Source organism: Sphaerodactylus townsendi, linkage group LG04 (genome assembly GCF_021028975.2).
Source record: "Sphaerodactylus townsendi isolate TG3544 linkage group LG04, MPM_Stown_v2.3, whole genome shotgun sequence".
NCBI lineage: Eukaryota > Metazoa > Chordata > Lepidosauria > Squamata > Sphaerodactylidae > Sphaerodactylus > Sphaerodactylus townsendi.
Genome location: NC_059428.1, coordinates 145,541,037 through 145,565,548, shown reverse-complemented (window position 1 = coordinate 145,565,548; position 24,512 = coordinate 145,541,037). Strand labels below are relative to the sequence as shown.

Sequence of the window (24,512 nt, the reverse complement as noted above, 5' to 3'; positions counted from 1 at the left end):
ACTAATAAACATTTTAAATTACTTCTGACTATTCACACAGCAGGTTAATTGTTTTTCCAGTAAGTCTCAATTTAAGGTTATTTTCCTGTTTTAAAAAATACAGTACCATTAGTAACTCTCCTTCTAACAGTAAATTACTGCCTCAGCTTTTTCGCACATCAAAACCCAAGAGTGTCGAATGGTTGTACTGTTCTTCAAGGAATGTACAAAGCGCTCCCAGCTTACTGTAAATCCATCTAACTTTTGGTCTTTTGTTAATGTTACTGATTTATCTTATTCTGCATGGTATGTAACTATTTTAGCCACTCTTTTGTATGTGGCATTTTTTGGGTTTTTCCAGTATTGGTTTAAAATCCATTTAACCGCTTTCTCTATCTGTCTCACGCAGTGGTTCTCTGTGACCCCGGGAACGATAACAACTCTTTTACCAAGGCGATTTGGGCATCATAAACCGATTTTCTCTTATAAGATTATCACATTTAAACATATTTAATTTAAATATTTCACTTGTCGGGCCAAAAGAAAAATTTCAATATAGGTATAGGTTTAGAGTATTTTGGTAAGAAATTGCTATCAGGTGTCAGTTTATTATAACAGATTAAAGTGTCATAGAAAATATAATAGATCATTCTTTTCTCTCCGTATATCTTTTGTTCATTATATTTAATAAATTAAGATAATTGTGTTTTAGATATAGATTTAATGTACAACCTAGCCCGTGGTGGCGAACCTTTGGCACTCCAGATGTTATGGACTACAATTCTCATCAGCCCCTGCCAGCATGGTCAATTGGCTGTGCTGGCAGGGGCTGATGGGAATTGTAGTCCATAACATCTGGAGTGCCAAAGGTTCGCCACCACTAATAGGCGAATCAGCATATGAGATATAATATGGAATTAGACTAATCTTTTTTACAGTAGGGCTGGAAGCTTTATGTAACGAAGAACTTTTATCGATCACTCTTTTCCGTTTTCTTTGAATTTTTTTCCAAAATAACTTATTTTTGTTCTTCCTTTTCTCTCTTCTTTATTCTTCCTTTTTTCTTTTTTATCCTTTTCTTCTTCTTTACCTAAAACTGATACATTTGTTAGCATCACTGTTATTTGTCTCTGTATTTGGGGGACTTTGTTCACTTGACTGTGTATTTTAAAGTTTGGGGATTTTTTTCTCAAAGAAAGATCAATTTTAAAAAAAACAAAACCCTGCATTTGTAACGACAAGTCCCTTTCTGTAGGATGTGGAAATAGACATCGAGCTGGCCCCCGGCGATCAAACCAGCACGCCCAAAACCAAAGAGCTGTCTGAGAAGGACATTGGGAACCAATTGCACATGTTGACCAACCGGCACGACAAATTCCTCGACTCTCTCCGGGAAGTAAAGGTTAGCCAAGTTTTCCTCCCTGCCGTAATTTGGGATCTTCTGTGAGAGCGTCTGTAGGCAGACTGCCTGACCTGCTTCAGAGTCAAAGGGCTATCTAAGCCATGAAGCCCTGACCTTTTCTCTCCTTTGGTCGTATATTCTTCTGTCAATCAGAAAATCTGTTTAAAAAGGCATTGTAGTCCCAGCTCAGGGTTGTAAACACAAAGGATGTGTCCGATAATCTGAAAATAAGAAAAATCCACCAATTCCCCCCAATAACTGAATTCCCCAAGCGGCACTTTCTACTCTGCATGGAAATGTATTAAAAAATCCAACTCTGTTACCCAAGAAGGGAAACAATATATAGTTCTCTTAAAATCAATAGATGGTCCTTTGAAAAAGACCGGGCTTACAATATTTATTGACTTCCTTTATTGCCCGCTGTGGTCGTTAAGAGTCCAGATGGATTATAGAATTATTAAAAAATAACAGCACGGCAAAAAGCCAACAGAGTCTGATTTCTGGATAAGGAAATCATTTTCTCAATAAAATAAAACCAGATTACAAACACCAAAGACAGACGGAAACAAAGACAGCTCCATCCGTCCCACAAACAATTGCGGTGCATAGCGAAAGGGGAAAAGAGCCGCTTGAAATTTTCACAGACGATTCACTACTCTGGTTCCCTTAAAAAATTGTGCCTGTCTGCGCAGGTTGTTTTTCTCATATCCCTGTTCCCCTGGAACATAAGAACATAAGAACAAGCCTGCTGGATCAGACCAGAGTCCATCTAGTCCAGCTCTCTGCTACTCGCAGTGGCCCACCAGGTGCCTTTGGGAGCTCACGTGCAGGATGTGAAAGCAATGGCCTTTTGCGGCTGTTGCTCCCGAGTACCTGGACTGTTAAGGCATCTGCAATCTGAGATCAAAGAAGATCAAGATTGGTAGCCATAGATCGACTTCTCCTCCATAAATCCGTCCAATCCCCTTTTAAAGCTATCCAGGTTAGTGGCCATCACCACCTCCTGTGGCAGCATATTCCAAACACCAATCACACGTTGCGTGAAGAAGTGTTTCCTTTTATTAGTCCTAATTCTTCCCCCCAGCATTTTCAATGGATGCCCCCTGGTTCTAGTATTGTGAGAAAGAGAGAACAATTTCTCTCTGTCCACATTTTCTACTCCATGGAACGGTTCCATTGACACCTTTTGTAAGCCAGCCCGAAGTAAAGTCGTGTCAGGCCTGGCTGCAAGATTTCAGGCGGGTTGTTCTTCCATTCGTCGCTCTTGTGGGCGGGAAAGCGGGACGTAAATTTTGTTAATTAATTAATTAACAGAGCCCTGGGCGAGAAACATCAAGCGTCCAGCTTTGTTGTTTTGGGCTGCGGGTGGGAGGATATAATCTGTCTTCCACTCCATCCAGTGCCCTGCTGGGCGTTCACTTTTTGAGCTGCGTGTTTGTTTGCTCCCCATGGCTCAGTTACGGGGAGGGGAGAAACGGCTTCCTCATTTAATGCTCCCCCTTCTCTCGCCTGCCGCCCCCCCCCCCACGTTTCCAGACCGGAGTCCTGCTCAGCGCCTTCGTCCAGCTGTGCCACATTTCCACGCCTTTAGCCGAGAAGACCTGGATCCAGCTGTTCTCCCGCTTGTGGAAAATCCTCTCCGATCGCCAGCAGCACGTAAGATTTTTGAACCATGGTTTTGTGTCCTTCTGGAAAGCCTTTTACCCGGTTTGAATCCCCACTCTGCCGTGGAAACTTGCTGGGTGACTTTGGGCCAGCCACACCCTGGCTAGTACTCAGATGGGAAACCTCCGAGGGATACCAGGCTGTGGCAAACCACCTCTGAACCCACCTTGCCTTGAAAACCCTACGGGGGCGCCATAACTCAGTTGGCGATGAAACACAGTTTTTCAAATGCAGTGGAAACGTTTTGACAGGCAAATTGGTGCAATTTGAAGGTGGGGAGCTGGCTTCTTTGGTTCATTATGATGATGATGATGATGATGATGATGATGATGATGATGATGATGATGATGATTGATTAAATTTATAGGCCACCTCATCCCCGAAGGGCTCGAGGCGGCTCACAACAGGACTGTTTCCAGAACAGTAAATCAATATAACATAAAATCTAACTCATTAAAATTCAGCAGCAATTAAACCAATAAATACAAATTGAACAACAAAGGTTGTGTAAAAACACGCACACAGGCACCTGGTCTAAAGGCCTCCCCTTCCTGTCTTGCAGGCCCTCGCGGGCGAAATCAGCCCATTCCTGTGCAGTGGCAGCCACCAAGTCCAACGCGACTGCCAGCCGAGCGCCCTCAACTGCTTCGTGGAGGCCATGTCGCAGTGCGTCCCTCCGATCCCCATCCGGCCCTGCGTGCTGAAATACCTGGGCAAGACCCACAACCTCTGGTTCCGCTCGGCCCTCATGTTGGAGCACCAGGCCTTCGAGAAGGGCCTCAGCCTCCAGATCAAATCCAAGCAGACGGCCGAGTTTTACGAGCAAGAAAGCATCACGCCACCCCAACAGGTGAGGGGCTGCCGCTTTGGCCCGAGCGTTTGTGCACAGCTTGAGCGAAATGACAAATGGTTGCGAGCATTCTGTTTTAAAAAACGACAACACCCAAACCTCCAAGGTTAGTTTCGGCTCGGACTCACGCTGTCTGCAGCGCTGTTCATCATTCATCCACGCTGCAGCGGAGAGGCAAGGGCGTCAACGGGAGGCGTGCTCGTATTCTCTCTCCATCTGGGTTGGATGCAAGGCCAAAACACTGCCTTGAAAATAGGGGGGCTGGGAGCAGCCAGCTCGAGGCGCTGAAGCTGTTTCACAAACCGCAATTTTCGGCCAGCGTTAGGTCTCGATCCTTGAATCCATAATCGGACTCCGGATTGCTGAGCAGTAGCAGTGGCGTAGTGGCTAAGAGCAGGTGCATTCTAATCTGGAGGAAACAAGTTTGATTCCCCACTCTGCCGCCTGAGCTATGGAGGCTTATCTGGGGAATTCAGATTTGCCTGTGCACTACCACACATGCCAGCTGGGTGACCTTGGGCTAGTTACAGCTTCTCGGAGCTCTCTCAGCCCCACCCACCCCACAGGGTGTTTGTTGTGAGGGGGGAAGGGCAAGGAGATTGTCAGCCCCTTTGAGTCCCCTTATGGGAGAGAAAGGGGGGATATAAATCCAAAACACTTTTTCTTCTTCTTCATTGGAAAGGTAACGACACCCACCCAGCTTGTCCAAGCCAGTTCTGGAGAACCTGTGCCTTTGGTTCCCCATTGAAGAGAAAGGTGGGGTATCAATCAAGTGAATAAATAAAGCTACTTGCCGACCTGCAAATAAAACACTTCAGTCTAGAGAGAATTGTGGGGGAGGGGGTCTCTGTTGTGCTAGTCGGCACCTGCCCCGTTTTAAAACCTGACTCCAACCGGCAGAACAGCCCAGTGGTCCCAAGTCCTGATTCCCGGGTTCCAGCGTCAGGACCCCGATTGCCTTAGATAACGGCGGCGATTGTTCTCTGTTTCCTTCCCTCCCTCCTTTCAGGAAATACTCGATTCTCTGGCCGAGCTGTACTCTTTGCTACAAGAAGAGGACATGTGGGCCGGGTTGTGGCAGAAGCGTTGCAAGTTTCCCGAGACCGCCACCGCGATTGCGTACGAACAGCACGGCTTCTTCGAGCAGGTGTGTGTGTGTGTGTGTTGTGTGCTGTGTGCTATCAAGCCGTTTCCCAACTTTCGCTGGCTGTATGAATTCATGACCTCTGGGTCGTCCTATGCTTACGGGCTTTGCCCAGGTCTTGCCAACTGAGAGTTGAGGTTTCCTTTATGGAGTCGATCCACCTCCTGTTGCGTCCTCTTTCCTTTCCCGCCGCCTTCGACTAGTTGCCTCGCCCAGCAAATGTTATATTTTGAACTCGGCTAAAGCAGTGTGGTTTGGGTCAACAAACAGCGGTCTCAAAAATGAAGAATGGGGACCATTTCTGACCAAGGTAATCCATGTCTTACGGGCAAGGCTACCTTCTGGCCGGAGGTCAGCAAATTCTAATTCAGGGGGGGCTTTTTTGCATATGTAGAAGCTTAGCCAGGGCCACCTGGATTCCCTGTGCCGTGTTTTGTAACGTTGGCGATGGGACATTTTAAATAGCTTTTTCAGAGCCTTTTCCGCAGGCTGCTACAGCGTCTAAACCCCTGGCCCCGCAATGATACGGCTGGCCTCGATCCGAGCCAGAGCCTTTACGGCTCTGGCCCCTGCCTGGTGGAATGCTCTACCTCCAGCTGTCTGGGCCCTGCAGGACCTTGGAGAGTTCCGCAGGGCCTGTAAGACGGAGCTATTCCACCGGGCTTTTGGAGGGGCCGGCCGTGGCCCTACTGCCCCCCACCGAATCTGAGGCTGCCTGTCTCCATCTTCCTTATTCTGGTTGGGCCTGATCCACTGATAACATCGCGGGCCCTACCTATTTCCTCCCTTCCTTGGCCTTGGTTCGGGCGCCTGTTTTAAACAGTTTTGTTTTAAAATACTTCTGCTGCTTTAATTTATTGCTGCATAGGTTTTAAGGGAATTAAGTTTTTATGTTGTTGATTTGCTGCTCGTTAGAACAGCCATGTTGTGAGCCGCCTCGAGCCCTTCGGGGTTGAAGCGGCCTATAAGTTTAACTAATTAACTAACTAACAAACAAACAAACAAACACCTAGCGTGTAGTGGCTACCAGCAAAGTGTAAAGCAGCAGGACCTCACACTAAACAGTATTTAAATGTTGTGCACAGACACCGCACGCCCATTTTGCCAGGCCGAAGAGCCTAATCCAGACGCTGGGGCTGGGCATACGCAGTGCCAATCAGTTCGCCATCGGTTTTAAAGAGCAGCCTTCACTTTTTACTTCCTAGACAGATAATCTGCGCCTTTAAGCGCTCCCTGAGTCCAAAGCCCCGATTTCCAGTTCTGACTTCCCGGGTCAGGCAACGTGCGTCTGTTTGAGCATAGCATTTCTTGTCCGATTCGGGGCGGTTGCCATTTTTTGGATTCGGCAAAGACGAAAGAACGAAAATAACGGGATGTCGGGGTTTTTTCCCCCCAAGGCGCAAGAAACGTACGAAAAGGCCATGGATAAGGCAAAGAAAGAACATGAGAGAAGCCACGCGTCTCCTGCCGTTTTCCCCGAGTATCAACTCTGGGAAGACCACTGGATTCGGTAAGTAATTCAAGCCGGCGGTACTGAAGGATACGTTTTGGCGGTTTGTGGAGTAAAACGTGAGCCCTTGTTTCGTAAAACACAAGGCCTCACTTGCAGTTCAGGAAATAATCCAGGAACGTGAGATTTAAGTGTGTCTCGATCAGTGCCGGAAATCTTGCATCGATCTCATTTTTAGTCAGTTGGAGAGTAGCCGTTGAGACATGAACTTTGGTTGGGGTCCTGTAAAAATATGTTTGTGTCGGATCTGGAGTGGCATCTTGAAGGTGGGACATTCTAGAGAAGGGTCCCAGAAAACCTGGGTGGGTCACAGTTTGTTGTTCTTGCACCGTGGTGGCGAACCTTTGGCACTCCAGATGTTGTGGACTACAATTCCCATCAGCCCATGCCAATTGGCCATGCTGGCAGGGGCTGATGGGAATTGTAGTCCATAACATCTGGAGTGCCAAAGGTTCGCCACCACTGTTCTAGCATGTGTAGCAGTATCTTCCGGCATCAGGAAGCAGAAGCATTCATCTTATAATGGGGTGCTGTGTAGTTTCCGGGCCGTATGGCCGTGTTCTAGCAGCATTCTCCCCTGACGTTTCGCCTGCATCCGTGGCTGGCATCTTCAGAGGATCCTCTGAAGATGCCAGCCACAGATGCAGGCGAAACGTCAGGAGAGAATGCTGCTAGAACACGGCCATGAAGCCCGGAAACCACACAGCACCCAAGTGATTCCAGCCGTGAAAGCCTTCGACAGTACATCTTATAATGTTTGTCCTTTTACCTGGTGTCCTCCTGGTGTCCTTTTACCGCTGTGCTATAGAGAGTGTCTTAATCTACTGCATCTGTGTATGGTTCTCCAGTTGCACAGTGGCAGATAGGAAGGCGCTCCAAAGGGTTGATCACTACTGCACAGAGGATTATCGGTTGCCCTCTCCCCTCCTTGGAAGAACTCTATAATTCCCGAAGCCTAAAAAAAGCCCAAAATATTCTGAGAGACCCGTCTCATCCAGCACATTCTCTTTTTGAACTGTTACCATCCGGCAGACAATACAGGTCTATCAAAACTAGGACAAAGAGGCTTAGAGACAGCTTCTACTCTAGAGCTGTGGCTATGCTAAACTCTGTGGCTTCGTGTTGATGTGTTTGGGGCTGTGTAGGGATGGGTGGAGGAAGGGGAAAGTGAAGATGGGGTATGAGTCTGAAATTGTGTGCATCGAGGAATGCTGCTGTAAATTTCGTTGTGCGTGCACAATGACAATAAAATGCTTATGCTTATGCTGTTTATTTTATGGTTGATGTTTTTTCTACAATTGTCTACTTTTGTGTGTTTTTACATGGATAAAAATTAACCTTAAAAATACAAACAGAAGGGGGGAGAGCAAGCAGTATACGGTCAACCCGCTTTGAAAACATTTGGTAGTTGATACCGACTTGTCCCATGCGTGTTGTAGGAAATGTTTTAAAACTGCTCGTATGGTATGGTAGCTCTATACCTGACAACCATTTTAAAGTGCTAATTTATTCTCATTTTATTACTTTTAACTGTATTTTTTAAATATATACATATATTATACCAGTACACTAAACCAAATTGGTTTTTTATTATTTGGCACAGAATCAAATTTTTAAATATAAAATATGATACATAAAACAAACGTAGAACTTCTTATAAAAGATAGGTATCGTCTCCAATCTGTCTAATCTGCATGGTAGGATACCTATTGCTGTATCATTTTGCTTTTAACTTGCTAAACAGATCTATTTTTATTGCAGTTTTATATTGGATTGTATTTTTGCACTGATGTGTAGGGGTATTTGTTGTCATTTGCTCTGGCTGTTTCTTTTTAAAAAAAGGAATCTGAAGTGATTTGAGCCCCTTGGGGTCAACCGTCAGGTTATGTGGTCTGTTTCCTTGCTGCTGAACTATACTTGAGACTGAAGAATGTGTCTGTGTAAATCTTGATCTATTTATGCCTATTAAAGGTTAATAAAGATAAAGATAAAGAAAGTTTTAAAACTGCGTCTTGGAAAACAAGCAGCTTGATTTTCTCTCTCCCCGTCGCTTGGTTGCCAGGTGCTCCAAAGAACTGAATCAGTGGGAAGCTCTAACAGAGTACGGGCAGTCCAAAGGCCACATTAATCCCTACCTGGTTCTGGAGTGTGCGTGGCGGGTCTCGAACTGGACGGCCGTGAAGGAGGCCCTGGTGCAGGTGGGTCATCTGTCAGGGTCATCTTGGCGTCAAACCCCAGAACTGTCCTTTTTTGCCCTTGGGAAGTTGCTTGCAGTAAGAGCGCCCTGCTGGCCGTTCTGGCAAGTAGCATGGGTTCCTCATTTGTGTGTGTGGGATTCTCAGAAGTTTGTCAGATTTCTCTGAGCTTCTTAAAAAAAATGCTCATGGAGTATGGCTGTCCTGAATAAAAGTCGTCCTCAGCTGCTTCCTGAAGGTCGAAAGGGAGCAGGGCCAGCCGGACCTCCCTTGGAGAGGTTGTGCCACAATTACGGGGCTACCTCCGAAAAGGCCCCGTCTTGTCCATCCACCTGATGGGCTTCTTGGGTCAGTGGGACAGCCTTTCCCTATGATCTTAATTCCAGGGCCAGTTGAGTTCCTTTTTGCAATGAGCTCCTTTTTAAAGGACACTGGAGAGAAACCTGGGGATTTTTTAAACCTTTAAGAATTTGAAGGTCTGTCACTTGGAGGGGGCAGGGATCTGTTCCTATTGGCAGCAGAGAATAAGACTCACAATAATGGGCTTAAACTAGGAGAAGAAAGGTTCTGACAGCATATTTTGTGAAGATGTTGGAAATAAACCTGGTTCACCAGATTAGAGTCCACCACTCGGGTGGAGGAGTGGAATTAAACCCGGTTCTCCAGATTAGAGTCCCCTGCTCTTAGCCACTGCATATTTTGTGAAGATGTTGGAAATAAACCTGGTTCACCAGATTAGAGTCCACCACTCGGGTGGAGGAGTGGAATTAAACCCGGTTCTCCAGATTAGAGTCCCCTGCTCTTAGCCACTGGAGCTTCACATGGGAAGGCCCCCTTTGGTAGTGCTTTGCCTCCTTCAAAATATTAGGTGAAATCTCTTCGTGGCATGGATTTGAGACCCTGGGTGTGTCAAAAGGGGTGGTTGTTTGGCCCATAGAATAACCAGGGAGTTGGGTTCAAATGAGCTCACTGGCTGTCTTGTCCCTCAGGTGGAGCTGAGTTGCCCCAAGGAGATTACGTGGAAGGTCAACATGTACCGGGGCTACCTGGCCATCTGTCACCCTGAAGAGCAGCAATTGAACTACATTGAACGCTTGGTGGAAATGGCCAGCGGCTTGGCCATCCGGGAGTGGCGAAGGCTCCCGTACGTGGTCTCCCACGTTCACACGCCGCTCCTTCAGGTGAGGTGGCTCTGGTCCTTGCCCTAATGTGAACCCCGTCTCCTTAATCACGGAACAGTGTAGGGAAAGGTAACGTGTAGGGCAGGGGATCCCCAAACTTGTTGAGCTGGTGGGAGTTTTCATAATTTTGACAAAGGGGGTATCAGGCACTGCCATGAAACGGCAGGGGCGGTCACAAAATGGCCACTGGGGATTTTCCAATGCTCTTATGATGGGGGGGGGGCTATTTCAGGATGGGTGTCCTCTGCAGACCCAAAGGTGAGGGGCCCCCCTGGAGTTTCTACCCCAGCAGAGTGGGAGTAAGCCAGAATCTACTCTTTGATTTGGGGAAGGAGGAAGTGGGTCCCCAGAAACACAGGGGTAGGTACCTTGCCCCCCATTTGGGCACTGTCTGTGTTGGGGATCTCTGATTCAGAGGGTGTTTTGGTGGGTTGAATGAAGGAGGATTTCTTTCCATGTTGGTTCTCGGGCACAGTTCTCATTTGTTTCCTTGGGGTGTGCTGAAGAAAACCCTACAGGATTGTGCTCATAGGCTAGGGGGTGGGGCAGAGGGAGGGGGCTTCAGAGGTTGCTTTCTTCTGCATGCTTCAGCATTGACCAAGGTACCTAAAAAGGGTGTGGGTGTGGGTGTGTGTGTGAGAAAGAGAGAGAGAGAAGCCGGCAACCCAGTGGGGTTTTCAAGGCAAGAGATGAGCAGAGGTGGTGTGCCATTTCCTTGCCTCTGTAGAGCAACCCTGGACCTCCTTGGTGGTCTCCCATCCAAGTACTAACCAGGGTCGACCCTGCTTAGCTTCTGTGAGCTAATGAGATCAGGCTTGCCTGGACCATCCAGGTCAGGGCAAGAGAGGAACAGAGGTGGTTTGCAATTGGCCTGCTTCTGCATCGCAACCTTGGACTTCCTTAGTGGACTCCCATCCAGACTTCCTTAGTGGACTCCCATCCAGACTTCCTTAGTGGACTCCCAACCAGACTTTCTTAGTGGACTCCCATCCAGACTTCCTTAGTGGACTCCCAACCAGACTTCCTTGGTGGACTCCCATCCAGACTTCCTTAGTGGACTCCCATCCAGACTTCCTTAGTGGACTCCCAATCAGATTTCCTTAGTGGACTCCCAACCAGACTTCCTTAGTGGACTCCCAACCAGATTTCCTTAGTGAACTCCCAACCAGACTTCCTTAGTGGACTCCCAACCAGACTTCCTTAGTGGACTCCCAACCAGATTTCCTTAGTGGACTCCCAACCAGACTTCCTTAGTGGACTCCCAACCAGACTTCCTTAGTGGACTCCCATCCAGACTTCCTCAGTGGACTCCCAACCAGACTTCCTCGGTGGACTCCCATCCAGACTTCCTCAGTGGACTCCCAACCAGACTTCCTCAGTGGACTCCCAACCAGACTTCCTTAGTGGACTCCCATCCAGACTTCCTCAGTGGACTCCCAACCAGACTTCCTTAGTGGACTCCCATCCAGACTTCCTTAGTGGACTCCCAACCAGACTTCCTTAGTGGACTCCCATCCAGACTTCCTTAGTGGACTCCCAACCAGACTTCCTTAGTGGACTCCCATCCAGACTTCCTTAGTGGACTCCCATCCAGACTTCCTTAGTGGACTCCCATCTGAACTTCCTTGGTGGACTCCCAACCAGACTTCCTTGGTGGACTCCCATCCAGACTTCCTTAGTGGACTCCCATCCAAATACTAATCAAGGCTGACCCTGCTTAACATCCTAGATCTAATGAGATTAGGTTAGCTTTCACCTTCCAGATGCCCTGAAGATACAAAATGCTAAACAGGACCAACCTGAATCAGAAAGGAACCGAGCGCATGTATGCGTACCGGCGTCCTCTGTGGGATCTGCTTGCTTTTTGTTCCTCCTGATGCTAATGAGCAGCAGGGTTCAGGTTAAAAAAATAATAATAGTGAAAAATCACCCGGAGTGTCCTTTCTTTGAGAGTATAACATCTGCAGAACGTTCCTCGCCTTTGACGCGTGCTTTCCTCGATAACTTGGAGTTGTTGTGCCGGGTTTTTTCCAGGGAAGTTGGTTGTTTTATCTCGAGCCCTCCCCAGTTAGCAAGAACAAATATTACTAAATAAAATTCGCTTTAAAGCTTCTGTATGCGTTGGCACAGCACGTTTAAATCTTTGCACTCTTCCCCGTCCCTCTCCACCTGTAAAAATACGCGGCGAACGACAAAGTTACAAACAGAGCAATGGGCAAACTACTCGGCAGTAATTACTTTTTCTCCATCAGATAGCGAGTGATTAAATACCTGCTAGAAAATTAAATTTACATGATGAATGGAAACTGAATGAAGGTTAAGCTATTGTGAGGGCTGATACTGTGGCGATTATTGGCTGGTGGGCAAGGGGGGGGAGAAGAATATTATTTTGCTTAATTTATTTCGTTTCCAGAGATTTGTCTGTAAGAGCAGACTGGCTTTTGGCGAGGGAGAGTTATCTCCGTTTTCGCTGATGAATAGCTTATTGCGAGCGGTTATCTCTCGAGAAGATTTGCCGAACGGTCGTGTCGGTTTTATCCCCAGCAGGAGATTTAAATTCTGGCAAAGTTTTGCGGGTCTGTTTTACGGCTTCCACTATGCCACGTCTCTGGGAAAGGAAAAAATGAGGTGGCACGTGTCGCAGCGGAAATGACAGCCGCGTCTTTCCGCCGTTTATGGAAGTCCCGATTCTCCGGTCGCGTTGTAGAAATTATTTTGAGCACCGCTCATGTCAAAACCTTTCCTCTGCGCGCTATTCACTACGGCACTTTGTTAAGATAGCATCTGTAGTCCATCTAAAGCAGTGGTGGCGGACCTATGGCACGGGTGCCAGAGGTGGCACTCAGAGCCCTCTCTGTGGGCATGCACAAACAGTCGCCCCCCCACACATATCTAGGCTGGCCTGGGCCACTGGGCTCAGCAAGCCTGAGCTGGGTTCGATTAGCATTAAACCTAAGACCTAGTTTTGGGGAAGCAGTGTAGGTAACCCTGTTAAGCGCTGTTAAACCCCACTGATTTTCATGCGAAGAACTAAAGCACGATCCTTTACCTGGGAGTAAGCTCGGTTGCTGGCAATGGAGCTAGCTTCTGAGTAAACCCTCCTTGGGTCGTGATTCCCCCTTTGGAAGAATTGCATGGTTGCTTCAAAGCAAAGTCACCAAGCTTACTCCCGAGTAACGCACGCCTCGAAGCAAACCATTTTCCCTAAACTAAAACCTCAGTATGCAGGTTAAATTGCCATGTTGGCACTTTGCGATAAATAAATGGGTTTTGGGTTGCAATTTGGGCACTCGGTCTTGAAAAGGTTCGCCATCACTGACCTAAAGGCTATTAATACACCTAATGGCCTTTTGTGGTCATCGTGGCCACTATTTTGTGCCAGCTTCAAACTGTCACAAAATGGCAGGTGCAACAAACGCAGAAGGCAAGTTCTGCTCACCACCGTTAGATGCACTAAAAATGCCATTTTAACAAAGGGCCATGCGGAATAGTTCGGATTGTGAATGTTCTACGCTTGACAAAAAACCCCATCCAATCATCTCCCCGCAATCTACGTACGGTCCTGTAAGACTTCCCTACCTCGTCCTCCTAGGCCGCGCAACAGATCATCGAACTGCAAGAGGCGGCCCAGATAAATGCTGGGCTGCAGCCTGCAAACCTCGGGCGGAACAACAGCCTGCACGACATGAAGACGGTGGTGAAGACTTGGCGGAACAGGCTGCCGATCGTGTCCGATGATTTGTCTCACTGGAGCAGCATTTTCATGTGGCGGCAGCACCACTACCAAGGTAAAAGCCAATGGTGGGGGTGGATCCAGGTTTTCTCAAGGAAGCCCCCCTCTAAGTTAAGTGGGTCTTCTGCTAACGAAAGAGCATCTAAAGTCGGAGGAAGCCTTCATAGACTGGCGGACCCAAGGTGGATTACACAGCATAAGTCAATGCAGTTGACAGGCAGTGTAATAATAAGCAATGTAATAGGACTAGGATTTTTTAGACGAGTGCTATTGCATGTAGGGATATAGTCCTGTGGAAATACTTAGATACATTATGGTGGTAGTTAGCATGTTGGGCAAGGATCTGGGAGACTTGCGTTCAAATCCGCACTCTTCTACGGAAGCTTAGTTCCTCCTTTTCAGCCTTTTATCTGCTCGACTTTCCCAGCCATCGTGAGCGCGTATGAGAACAGCTCTCAACACGATCCCAGTTCCAACAACGCCATGCTGGGCGTCCACGCCTCGGCGTCGGCCATCATCCAGTACGGGAAGATCGCGCGGAAGCAAGGGTTGGTCAACGTCGCCTTGGACATCCTGAGCCGCATCCACACCATCCCGACGGTGCCGATTGTGGACTGCTTCCAGAAGATCCGGCAGCAGGTCAAATGCTACCTGCAGCTGGCCGGAGTGATGGGGAAAAACGAATGCATGCAGGTAAGCAGCAGCGGCGTAGTGGTTAAGAGCAGGCACACTCTAATCTGGAGAACTGGGTTTAATTCCCCGCTCTGCCACATGAGCTGTGGAGGCTTATCTGGGGAACCAGATTAGCTTGTGCAATGGTGTCAAGGAGTAAGCTCAGGAGAAGCAGAGAAGCGTGGGAAATGTAGTAAACATATAATAATAAGCCTTTATTTGGCATAACAATAATAACAACACAATAAAAAACCTGAGATAAAAGGTACACAAATACAAAGGTTTAAGATAGAATATAAATTATCGATTGTGCATCACCTCCAGTAAAAATCGTGCTACCAATTCACAAGTTTCATTGTCAGAATTGTCCAGAAGGAAAGGGAGTCTACCTGATTCTCCCATTTCACTAGGTCTCCTAGAAAGAATATTGGAATATTTTGATCTGATATTAGCAGATTTAGGGCAGCAAAGCAGTTGACGTGCCAAAGTTTCAATTTGTTGTTCACCACAAGAGCATACCCTTTCGCTCATTTCCAAGTTGTTAAATCTACCACGCAATAAAGCGGAGGGGAAAACATTGAAGCGAGCAAGTGTGAGGGCTCTTCTCTGCATAGGATTAGTCCAAAAAATACAAATAGAGAGCCATCCTGTTTTGATATAGGGGTATTGAAAGATGTAAGGGTGAACAAGTTTTCATAGCAGCCCTAATTAAATTAATCCATTTGCTTTCCAACAATTTTTGTTTTAACAAGTTGTAGGATTCTGAACTAGATGGCGGGAAAAACGAGTCGAGAGATATACCAAGTGAATGTAGTAAATAGATCGGAGAGCAAATTGAATACCTTTTCAAACCTTTCAGTCGGACAACTGTTTTAAATAAAATATTTGGGGGGTGAAAAAAAACACGTGGAACTCAATGGAGGAAATGTTTTATTTCCTGCCTCAGAACCTTTTATAAAGTTTGTGCAGAAAGGACCCGTGGCAGGGACCGCTCCTCAGAAAAGTACTTTTTGTTGGTTTGCTTTATTTTTTAAAAAAATGTCTGCCCATGAGGTGTATTTTTAAAAAATAAATCTGGGCTTGTATCAATTTGTCCAACAGGGCCTCGAGGTAATTGAGTCAACAAACCTGAAGTATTTTACCAAGGAGATGACGGCAGAATTCTATGCGCTGAAGGGCATGTTCTTGGCTCAGATTAACAAGTATGTATCACGGGGCAAGACAGGAGGGCACGTCTGGTGGCGGGGGTGGGGGGGGGGGATGCCTCAGAGCCACCGTTTCATGTCATCCGCTCCGCAGGTCCGAAGAAGCCAACAAAGCCTTCTCGGCCGCCGTGCAGATGCACGACGTTCTGGTGAAAGCGTGGGCGATGTGGGGGGATTATCTGGAGAACATCTTCGTGAAGGAGCGTCAGCTGCATCTCGGGGTCTCGGCCATCACTTGCTACTTGCACGCGTGCCGCCATCAAAACGAGAGCAAGTCGCGGAAGTATTTAGCCAAGGTGAGGCCTTGGGCTTGCTTGTATGCGCAGTGGGTTGTGTATTCATGCGTGCGAGGAAAGGCCCGTTGGGAACCAGCGTGGTGTAGTGGTTAAGAGCAGGTGGATTCTAATCTGGAGAACCAGGTTTGATTCCCCACTCCTCCATTTAAGTGGCATAGGTTTATCTGGTGAACCAGATGCGTTTCTGCACTCCTACATTCCTGCTGGGTGACCTTGAGCTACTCATAGTTCTTCATAACTCAGCCCCACCGACCTCACAAGATGTCTGTTGTGGGGAGAGGAAGAGAAAGGAGCTTGTGAGCCCCTTTGAGTCTCCTTACAGGAGAGAAAGGTGGAGTATAAATCCAAACTCTTCTTCCTCTTCTTCCTGAGTAGGAGTCCCCAGCTTTTTTTGAGAAATGTTTTACAATGTTCTCATTTATAAAAAAATGTCAAAAAGACAGAAAATAGCAAAAGGAGGTACAGAAAATGAAAACAAGCATACAAAAAAGCAAAAAAAATACAGAAAAGCAAGAAAAAAATCAATTTATCAATATAAAATACAATTTTGATTTTTTGAAAAAAAAATCGGGAGAGTCTGACTTTCCCTTCCTTACCTACTATGCTGATAGCCTGATAGATTAACTATCACCACAATACATATTCACTTGGGGTGGGGGGTGGGGGGAAGGTACTGCCATTAATTTTGTAACCTACAAAATATGCATTTATCAAAGTTAAACTTCATGTGGAAGAGTGGGGAAACAAATTCGGTTCCCCAGATAAGAGTCTGCCGCTCATGTGGAGGAGCGGGGAATTGAACCTGGTTCTCCAGATTAGAGTCCACCTGCTTGTAATCACTACGCCACGCTGGGTCTCGAATAAGAATACAAGATTCTTCCAAAGGGTAGTTGAGCTTTGCCCTCTAATCTGCCGAAGGTTCGTCTATTCACATGGACCATATCATAAGAACATAAGAACAAGCCAGCTGGATCAGACCAGAGTCCATCTAGTCCAGCTCTCTGCTACTTGCAGTGGCCCACCAGGTGCCTTTGGGAGCTCACAGGCAGGATGTGAAAGCAATGGCCTTAAGAACATAAGGAAGAGCCTGCTGGATCAGACCAGAGTCCATCTAGTCCAGCACTCTGCTACTTGCAGTGGCCCACCAGGTGCCATTGGGAGCTCACATGCAGGATGTGAAAGCAATGGCCTTCTGCGGCTGTTGCTCCCGAGCACCTGGTCTGCTAAGGCATTTGCAATCTCAGATCAAGGAGGATCAAGATTGGTAGCCATAAATCGACTTCTCCTCCATAAATCTGTCCATATCGAAATGCAATTTACCAACTCCTTCCTGCGGTATGTCTGTATATTGATGCAGTAACCCTCCGACTGCTTGATTATTCTAGGTCCTTTGGCTCCTAAGCTTCGACGACGACAAGAACACATTGGCAGAAGCGATCGATAAGTATTGTGTTGGTGTCCCGCCTATCCAGTGGCTTGCTTGGATCCCCCAGCTGTTAACCTGCCTGGTCGGATCTGAGGGCAAACTCCTTTTGAATCTCATCAGTCAGGTACGATAGTTTGGCCATGCGACAACCTCCCCACAACCTCCCCCCCTCCAAGTTCGTTGTTTATCACACTTTCAGTTCAAAGTCTCCCTCTTTACAAGAGTAAATGGAAGAAGAGTTTGGATTTATATCCCCCCTTTCTTTCCTGTAAGGAGACTCAAAGGGACTTACAATCTCCTTTCCCTTCCCCCCTCCCCATAACAAACACCCTGTGAGGTGGGTGGGGCTGAGAGAGCTCCAAAGAGCTGTGACTAGCCCAAGGTCACCCAGCTGGCGTGTGTTGGAGTGCACAAGCTAATCTGGTTCCCCAGATAAGCCTCCACAGCTCAAGTGGCAGAGCGGGGGATCAAACCCAGTTCTCCAGATTAGAGTGCACCTGCTCTTAACCACTACACCACAGGCAGGATACTTTTCAGAGCGCTCTTTTTTGGCCAGTGATGGCTTGTGAATTCGGGCTAGCGAGCGAAGGGGCTCAATTGGAAGAGTCTCTGTTTGGCATGCAGGTGATGTGAAAGGTCTCAACCTGAGATTCTGGAGAGCAGCTTCCAGTTGAGTAGACAACACTTACCCTGATTGACCAATGGTAGTTTTGTGTGTTTGCGTGCTGTAGAAAGGAAACTATGGTTTTAGACTTATTTTAGCATGCAATTCTTGAATTAAGGTAGGAATTCAGCTTCGGCTGATTTATAGATCAAGGCGTGAATCTACGCTCACACGCCGCCCTCCCCCGACTGAAATGTGAAGGTGCCCCGATTTGCAGGAAGTTCACCCTACAAACCGGGCGTGGGTTGTCACGTCTCGCTTGACTCATCCCAAGCGACTGTTCCCGGGGATAACCGAGCACTATTTTCTTTGGGGTCCACGCCCCCCTCTGGGCAGCATCTGTAAAGAATCAGGTTATGAGCGTAGTGATATATAAATAAGCTAGACAAATACTTAAACACGGGAGCAGACAGGAAGAAGCAGACTAATAACCAAGATCAGGTTGCCTTGAAAGTCATTCTTGTGTGTTCTCGCATGGTTCCATTATGAATCGGGGTTAATTCATTGCCGCATTTTAAGCGGCTTTTGAATTTCCTTTCCAAATCCCTTGGTGTGCAATTATTTCCCTTTTCCCCCTGTTTTTGGAGGATAGTAGGGAAAACCACCTGTCGTGGCTCATGGTTCGCCTTTCCTCCTAGAACCTGGTCAGATATATCGCTGTCTTCGTTTAACCGGCGTTTGTACTTATAGATTTAAGGCCAAAATGGAACGCTAATGTTTGGCCGTTCGTTTTGTTTCCCTCCTATCTGTAGAATGCACAAAACCTCAGCTTCTTGGAAAGGGTATCCCGTTACATTAAGTAGCTATTTTGATTCCCCCTCTCTCTGCGCGGCAATTGTGTGGAGTTGAGTTATACTCTGATGTGCCCCTCTGGCAAATAGCACGAGGTTCACTGGGAATTGTGGTCTCATTTGAAGACTATATGATCTCGTCTTTGGGTCTCCCTCCCTTCTTTTATCCGCATAAGTAAGATTTATTTTTCTGCCGTTTTTCAAGCTCTTGCATTATTCAGACGCCCGCTTGCAGAGTAAAACGATACGGCCTTGTTTGGTTCTCCTTTCAAAACGGCAAGGGCAAGCCCTCCCCCCCCCCATAAAAACGTTTAACTTGCCATACAGCGTTGCTGAAGGAGGTCCTCGTCTTTACTGGACTTTTATTTAGTTTATATCCCACCCTACCCCAGCCAAAGGCTGGGCTTATGGTTGCTTATACGTAACCAACATAGGACACATACAGTCAATAGATAATACTCACAATATATAGATAATGCACAATAGAATAAAGCAACACTAAAAAACTTGAAATCAATAGTTGGAAATTTACAAAACATGCAAAAATTTGGCATCTTCCCATTTCTGTTGCCAGTTAAGAACATAAGAACATAAGAAAGAGCCTGCTGGATCAGACCAGAGTCCATCTAGTCCAGCTCTCTGCTACTCGCAGTGGCCCACCAGGTGCCTTGGGGAGCTCACAGGCAGGAGGTGAAAGCAATGGCCTTCTGCTGCTGCTGCTGCTCCCGAGCACCTGGTCTGTTAAGTATTCAATCTCCGACGGGATGTTTTTTAAAAAAATAGGTCTAACTGAATCAGCCATCGTGGAAGAAAAGGCAAAAACAGCAATTCTGTTTCAAGCAAAGATTGGTTAGCTGTGAAGAAGTCAGCACATTTGATTTATTTGTTTAATGTAATTCAGCCACTGTTAAAAATCATGATACAAATTCAATCGTAGTCAGTCCTGATTCAGTTCTTGTAAGAATTTTATTGGAAGACCGAGTTCCCTTTATATCTCAGCAGGTAGCCAAATTTTGTACGTTGCCAACATAATAAACGTAGATCCATGTTAAGACAGAGAGCCAGACGGCATGGGGGTGATTGTAATAATGTTACAAGCTGAGGATGTTTTTGCGTATAGGTCTTATACTATGGATTTCTGTACATGTGTATAATTTGATTTTGTTTTTGTTTTCCTTTTGCTGGTCTAGTGGCCGTAATAAAACTGTCTGTCTATTTATTTGTTTGGTTTAATCAATTTGATTCTGGGTCACGGAACAATTGCCAAAACCATCGGGTCTTACACTTGTTCGATTTCGAAACAGGTTGGCCGAGTGTATCCCCAAGCGGTCTACTTCCCGATCCGGACCCTCTACTTAACGCTGAAGATAGAGCAGCGCGAACGCTACAAAAGCGGTAAGCGCGATACATCGCGACAGGTGCACTCAAGTGGCGTGTCGTCGAACTTCTTGGCTGAGGGAGTTGATGATTTTTTTCATCCTTTTAAAAACAACTATGCCCAAAAGGCCCTTTGCCTTGGGGGCGCCAGATACAGTTCAAAATGGGGTGGTGATTTCTGAGCTACGTGCCCGGAAAACCCGCAACATCTTGTTGATTCTGTCCACAAAACCCTTCGACAAAACATATAAAGCCATTTTTGACTTTGACTTTTTCTCCACCAGTGGAGACAGTTACCTTTCACGGGTCAGGCCTCCTCTTTGTTCCATGGGAAGCGCATATGCAGATATTTTGCAAAATATCCACCCAGGCTCATACACATCTTGCCAAAGGTTTTCAAATGTTTATTTTAATGCAAATTTCCCTGGGATTAGAGATGGTTAATTCCACCTGGTCTGAACTGCTGATGCAGTTATATATACCGTGTTTCCCCGAATATAAGACAGTGTCTTATATGAATTTTTGCTCCCAAAGATGCGCTATGTCTTATTTTCAGGGGATGTCTTATTTTTCTGTGTTCTGTTCGTCGGGCATGCTTCCAAACAAAAACTTTGCTATGTCTTACTTTCGGGGGATGCCTTAGATTTCACACTTCAGCAAAACCTCTACTATGTCTTATTTTTCGGGGATGTCTTATATTAGGGGAAACAGGGTATATTTTTGTTTCATGAGTTTCACTCTTTGGGAATAGAATCATAGAGTTGGAAGAGGCCATGCAGGCCACCTTGTCCCAACCCCCTTATCAATTCAGATAAGCCTAGAGCTACGGTTCTCAACCTGGGGGTCGGGACCCCTTTGGGGGCCGAACGACCCTTTCACAGGGGTCGCCTAAGACTCTCTGCATCAGTGTTCTCCATCTGTAAAATGGATAAATGTTAGGGTTGGGGGTCACCACAACATGAGGAACTGTATGAAAGGGTCGCGGCATTCGGAAGGTTGAGAACCACTGGCCTAGAGCAAGGTTTCTCCGCCGAGGTTCTGTGGAATCCCACGGTTCCACGAGAAGCCTCTTATTTCCAAAAGCTGCAGGACGCTCGGTGGCGTTAACGATTTCGTCCCGGTTCTTTCTTCCTCGCCCCCCTTCCAGATTCTGGACAACAACAGCCTAGTTCCGTGGGAAACCAGTCGCATTCCGCCTCTGACCCCGGGCCAATCAGAGCCACGGCTCCGATGTGGCGCTGCAGCCGAATCATGCACATGCAGCGGGAACTGCACCCCACACTCCTTTCCTCTCTGGAGGGGATCGTCGACCAAATGGTGTGGTTCAGAGAAAACTGGCACGAAGAGGTATTTTTGAAATGTATTCATTGCTGAAGCACAGTTTTAAAAAGCATAGTTGACATTGAAATAGTTGACAGCAACTCAATGCATGGCAGCTGTGAAAAAGGCAAACTCTATGCTGGGGATCATTAGGAAAGGAATTGAGAATAAAATTGCAAAGATTGTCATGCCCTTATATAAAGCCGTGGTGCGACCGCACTTGGAGTACTGTGTTCAGTTCTGGTCGCCACATCTCAAAAAGGATATTGAAGAGATAGAAAAAGTGCAGAGAAGGGCAACGAGGATGATTGAGGGATTGGAGCACCTTCCTTATGAGGAGAGGCTGCAGCGTTTGGGACTCTTTAGTTTGGAGAGGAGACGTCTGAGGGGGGATATGATTGAAGACTACAAAATTATGCATGGGGTAGAAAATGTTGACAGAGAGAAATTTTTCTCTCTTTCTCACAATACTAGAACCAGGGGGCATACATTGAAAATGCTGGGGGGAAGAATTAGGACTAATAAAAGGAAACACTTCTTCACACAACGTGTGATTGGTGTTTGGAATATGCTGCCACAGGAGGTGGTGATGGCCACTAACCTGGATAGCTTTCAAAGGGGCTTGGAAAGATTTATGGAGGAGAAGTCGATCTCTGGCTACCAATCTTGATCCTCCTTGATCTGAGATTGCAAATGCCTTAACAGTCCAGGTGCTCAGGAGCAGCAGCCGCAGAAGGCCATTGCTTTCACCTCCTGCCTGTGAGCTCCCAATGGCACCTGTTGGGCCACTGCGAGTAGCAGAGAGCTGGACTAGATGGACTCTGGTCTGATCCAGCTGGCTTGTTTTTATGTTCTTATGTTCTTATGAAATAGAAAAATATCCACCAGGTGAATCGAAAGGCCAATAAAAATCACTACCAAAGGGCAATATCTTAACACAAAAGGAAGCGCAAGGTCAGAACGCGACTTCTGTGGAAAGATAATATTCTTTCGCGTTGGTGGCATTTTTTTCATTCAGTCGGTATTCGTTTACACTGTCCTTGTGTCTCACCGCTAGGTCCTTCGGCAGCTGCAGCAAGGCCTGGCCAAGTGCTACTCGGTCGCCTTTGAGAAAAGCGGCGCCGTGTCCGACGCCAAGATCACCCCCCACACGCTGAATTTCGTCAAGAAATTGGTCAGCACCTTTGGGGTCGGCCTGGAGAACGTCTCCAACGTCTCCACCATGTTCTCCAGCGCCGCTTCGGAGTCGCTGGCCAGAAGGGCCCAGGCGACTGCGCAGGATCCCGTCTTTCAGAAGCTCAAGGGCCAGTTCACAACAGGTGAGTGATTATATATATACATACACACTGCTAATCATAGAACCATAGAGTTGAAAGGGACCCTAGTGGCCAGCTAGTCCAGTCCCCTGCAATACAGCAACCCACAATCAAAGCACTCCTGGCATCCAGCCTCTCTTTAAAAGCCTCCAAAGGAGAAGTCTCCACCACCCTCTGAGGTAGCCTAACAGCCCTGACTATCAGGAAGTTTTTCCTGATGTTTAGGTGGAATCTCTTTTCCTTCACCTTGAACCCACGACTCCTCTGACCCTGGTCCAGTGGTGGCGAACCTTTGGCACTCCAGATGTTATGGACTACAATTCCCATCAGCCCCTGCCAGCATGGCCAATTGGCCATGGAGCAGCAGAAAACAAGCTTGCTCCCTCACCAAGATGGCATCCCTTCAAATATCTAAGCATGGCTATCATGTCACCTCTTAACCGTCTCTTCACCAAACTAAACATCCCCAGCTCCCTAAATCTCCTCGTAGGGCATGGATTATAGACCTTTCACCATTTTGGTCGCCCTCCTCTGGACCCGTTCCAGCTTGTTAATATCCTTCTTGAATTGTGGTGCCCAGAACTGGACACAATATTCCAGGTGGTCCTTTGGTTGGTCCATTGCCCATTTCTCACATACTTTGCTGCAAGAGAGGACCATATGGATAGTGTTCATGCTTCTTGCTCAGAAAGTTTGTACAAGAAATAATGAAGCTCGCCAGTCCATTTCAGGAACCAGGGTTTGTTCTTTAAACCATGAAGTGTATCTGACAACCAGCGCTTCGACTCTTGAGTCTTTATACTCTCCAAAATCTTGTGGGTTTCAAAGGTACTACTGGATTTGAATCAAAGTGTCGTCATTAATTTGGGACAATATATAAAGGGTAGTCAATAAAAATGAAAAGCGAAAAACAGTATAGCTAAAGAAACTCTTGGAAGAGAGGGAATGTGGAAGGGATAGCAGTAATCCCCTTCCACATCGCGACTTTCCCCATCGTGGTTTTGATGTATAGTGCAGTGGTGGTGAACCTGTGGCACGGGTGCCAGAGGTGGCACTCAGAGCCCTCTCTGTGGGCACGCGCAAACAGAGTCACCCCCCTCCCTCATACATCTAGGCTGGCCTGGGCTGCTGGGCTCAATTATTCGCATTAAACCTAAGACCTAGTTTTGGGGAAGCAGTGTAGATAACCCTGTTAAGCGCTGTTAAACCCCACTGATTTTCATGTGAAGAACTAAAGCGCGATCCTTTACCTGGGAGTAAGCTCAGTTGCTGGCAATGGGGCTTGCTTCTGAGTACATCCTTCTAGGGTCGTGATTCACCCGTTGGAAGAGTTGCACGGTTGCTTCAAAGCAAAGCCACCGACTACCACCAAGCTTACTCCAGAGTAACGCACGCCTTGGAGTCAACCATTTTTTCTAAACTAAAACCTCAGCATTCAGGTTCAATTGCCGGGTTGGCACTTTGCGATAAAAAAGTGGGTCTTGGGTTGCAATTTGGGCACTCGGTCTCGAAAAGGTTCGCCATCACTGGGATAGTTGGTCGGCGTGAAAAATTACATGGGATTTTGGGGGGGAGCTTTATGGAACCCACAGACGACACACGAAGGCCAACAGACACAAAATAGAAAGCAACTCAGAAATGCATAAAATATATGCACAGTATTGTGTAATATCAGCATATTTTATTGGTTAAGATCGTAAGTCTACACCTTTTCTTTTTGAAACTGTTGAAATGAAAGAAAAAAATCAGACTTCTCTGGTACGAGGAGAGGGCCAATTTTTTTTTT

General features: G+C 46.8%; 1 protein-coding gene across 1 annotated transcript in view; it reads left to right on the top strand.

The window, feature by feature from the left end:
* LOC125431384 (transformation/transcription domain associated protein) overlaps positions 1-24,512 on the top strand; it is a 100,142-nt gene that overhangs the window by 59,670 nt on the left and 15,960 nt on the right. Inside the window, exons 45-59 of the mRNA XM_048494146.1 lie at positions 1,235-1,381; positions 2,918-3,037; positions 3,609-3,896; positions 4,906-5,043; positions 6,438-6,550; positions 8,613-8,748; positions 9,735-9,926; positions 13,519-13,714; positions 14,087-14,352; positions 15,433-15,533; positions 15,631-15,832; positions 17,218-17,382; positions 20,018-20,108; positions 21,238-21,437; positions 22,468-22,729. Of these exons, the coding sequence (XP_048350103.1) occupies positions 1,235-1,381; positions 2,918-3,037; positions 3,609-3,896; positions 4,906-5,043; positions 6,438-6,550; positions 8,613-8,748; positions 9,735-9,926; positions 13,519-13,714; positions 14,087-14,352; positions 15,433-15,533; positions 15,631-15,832; positions 17,218-17,382; positions 20,018-20,108; positions 21,238-21,437; positions 22,468-22,729 (2,617 nt within the window). The remainder of the gene's footprint in view (positions 1-1,234; positions 1,382-2,917; positions 3,038-3,608; positions 3,897-4,905; positions 5,044-6,437; positions 6,551-8,612; positions 8,749-9,734; positions 9,927-13,518; positions 13,715-14,086; positions 14,353-15,432; positions 15,534-15,630; positions 15,833-17,217; positions 17,383-20,017; positions 20,109-21,237; positions 21,438-22,467; positions 22,730-24,512) is intronic.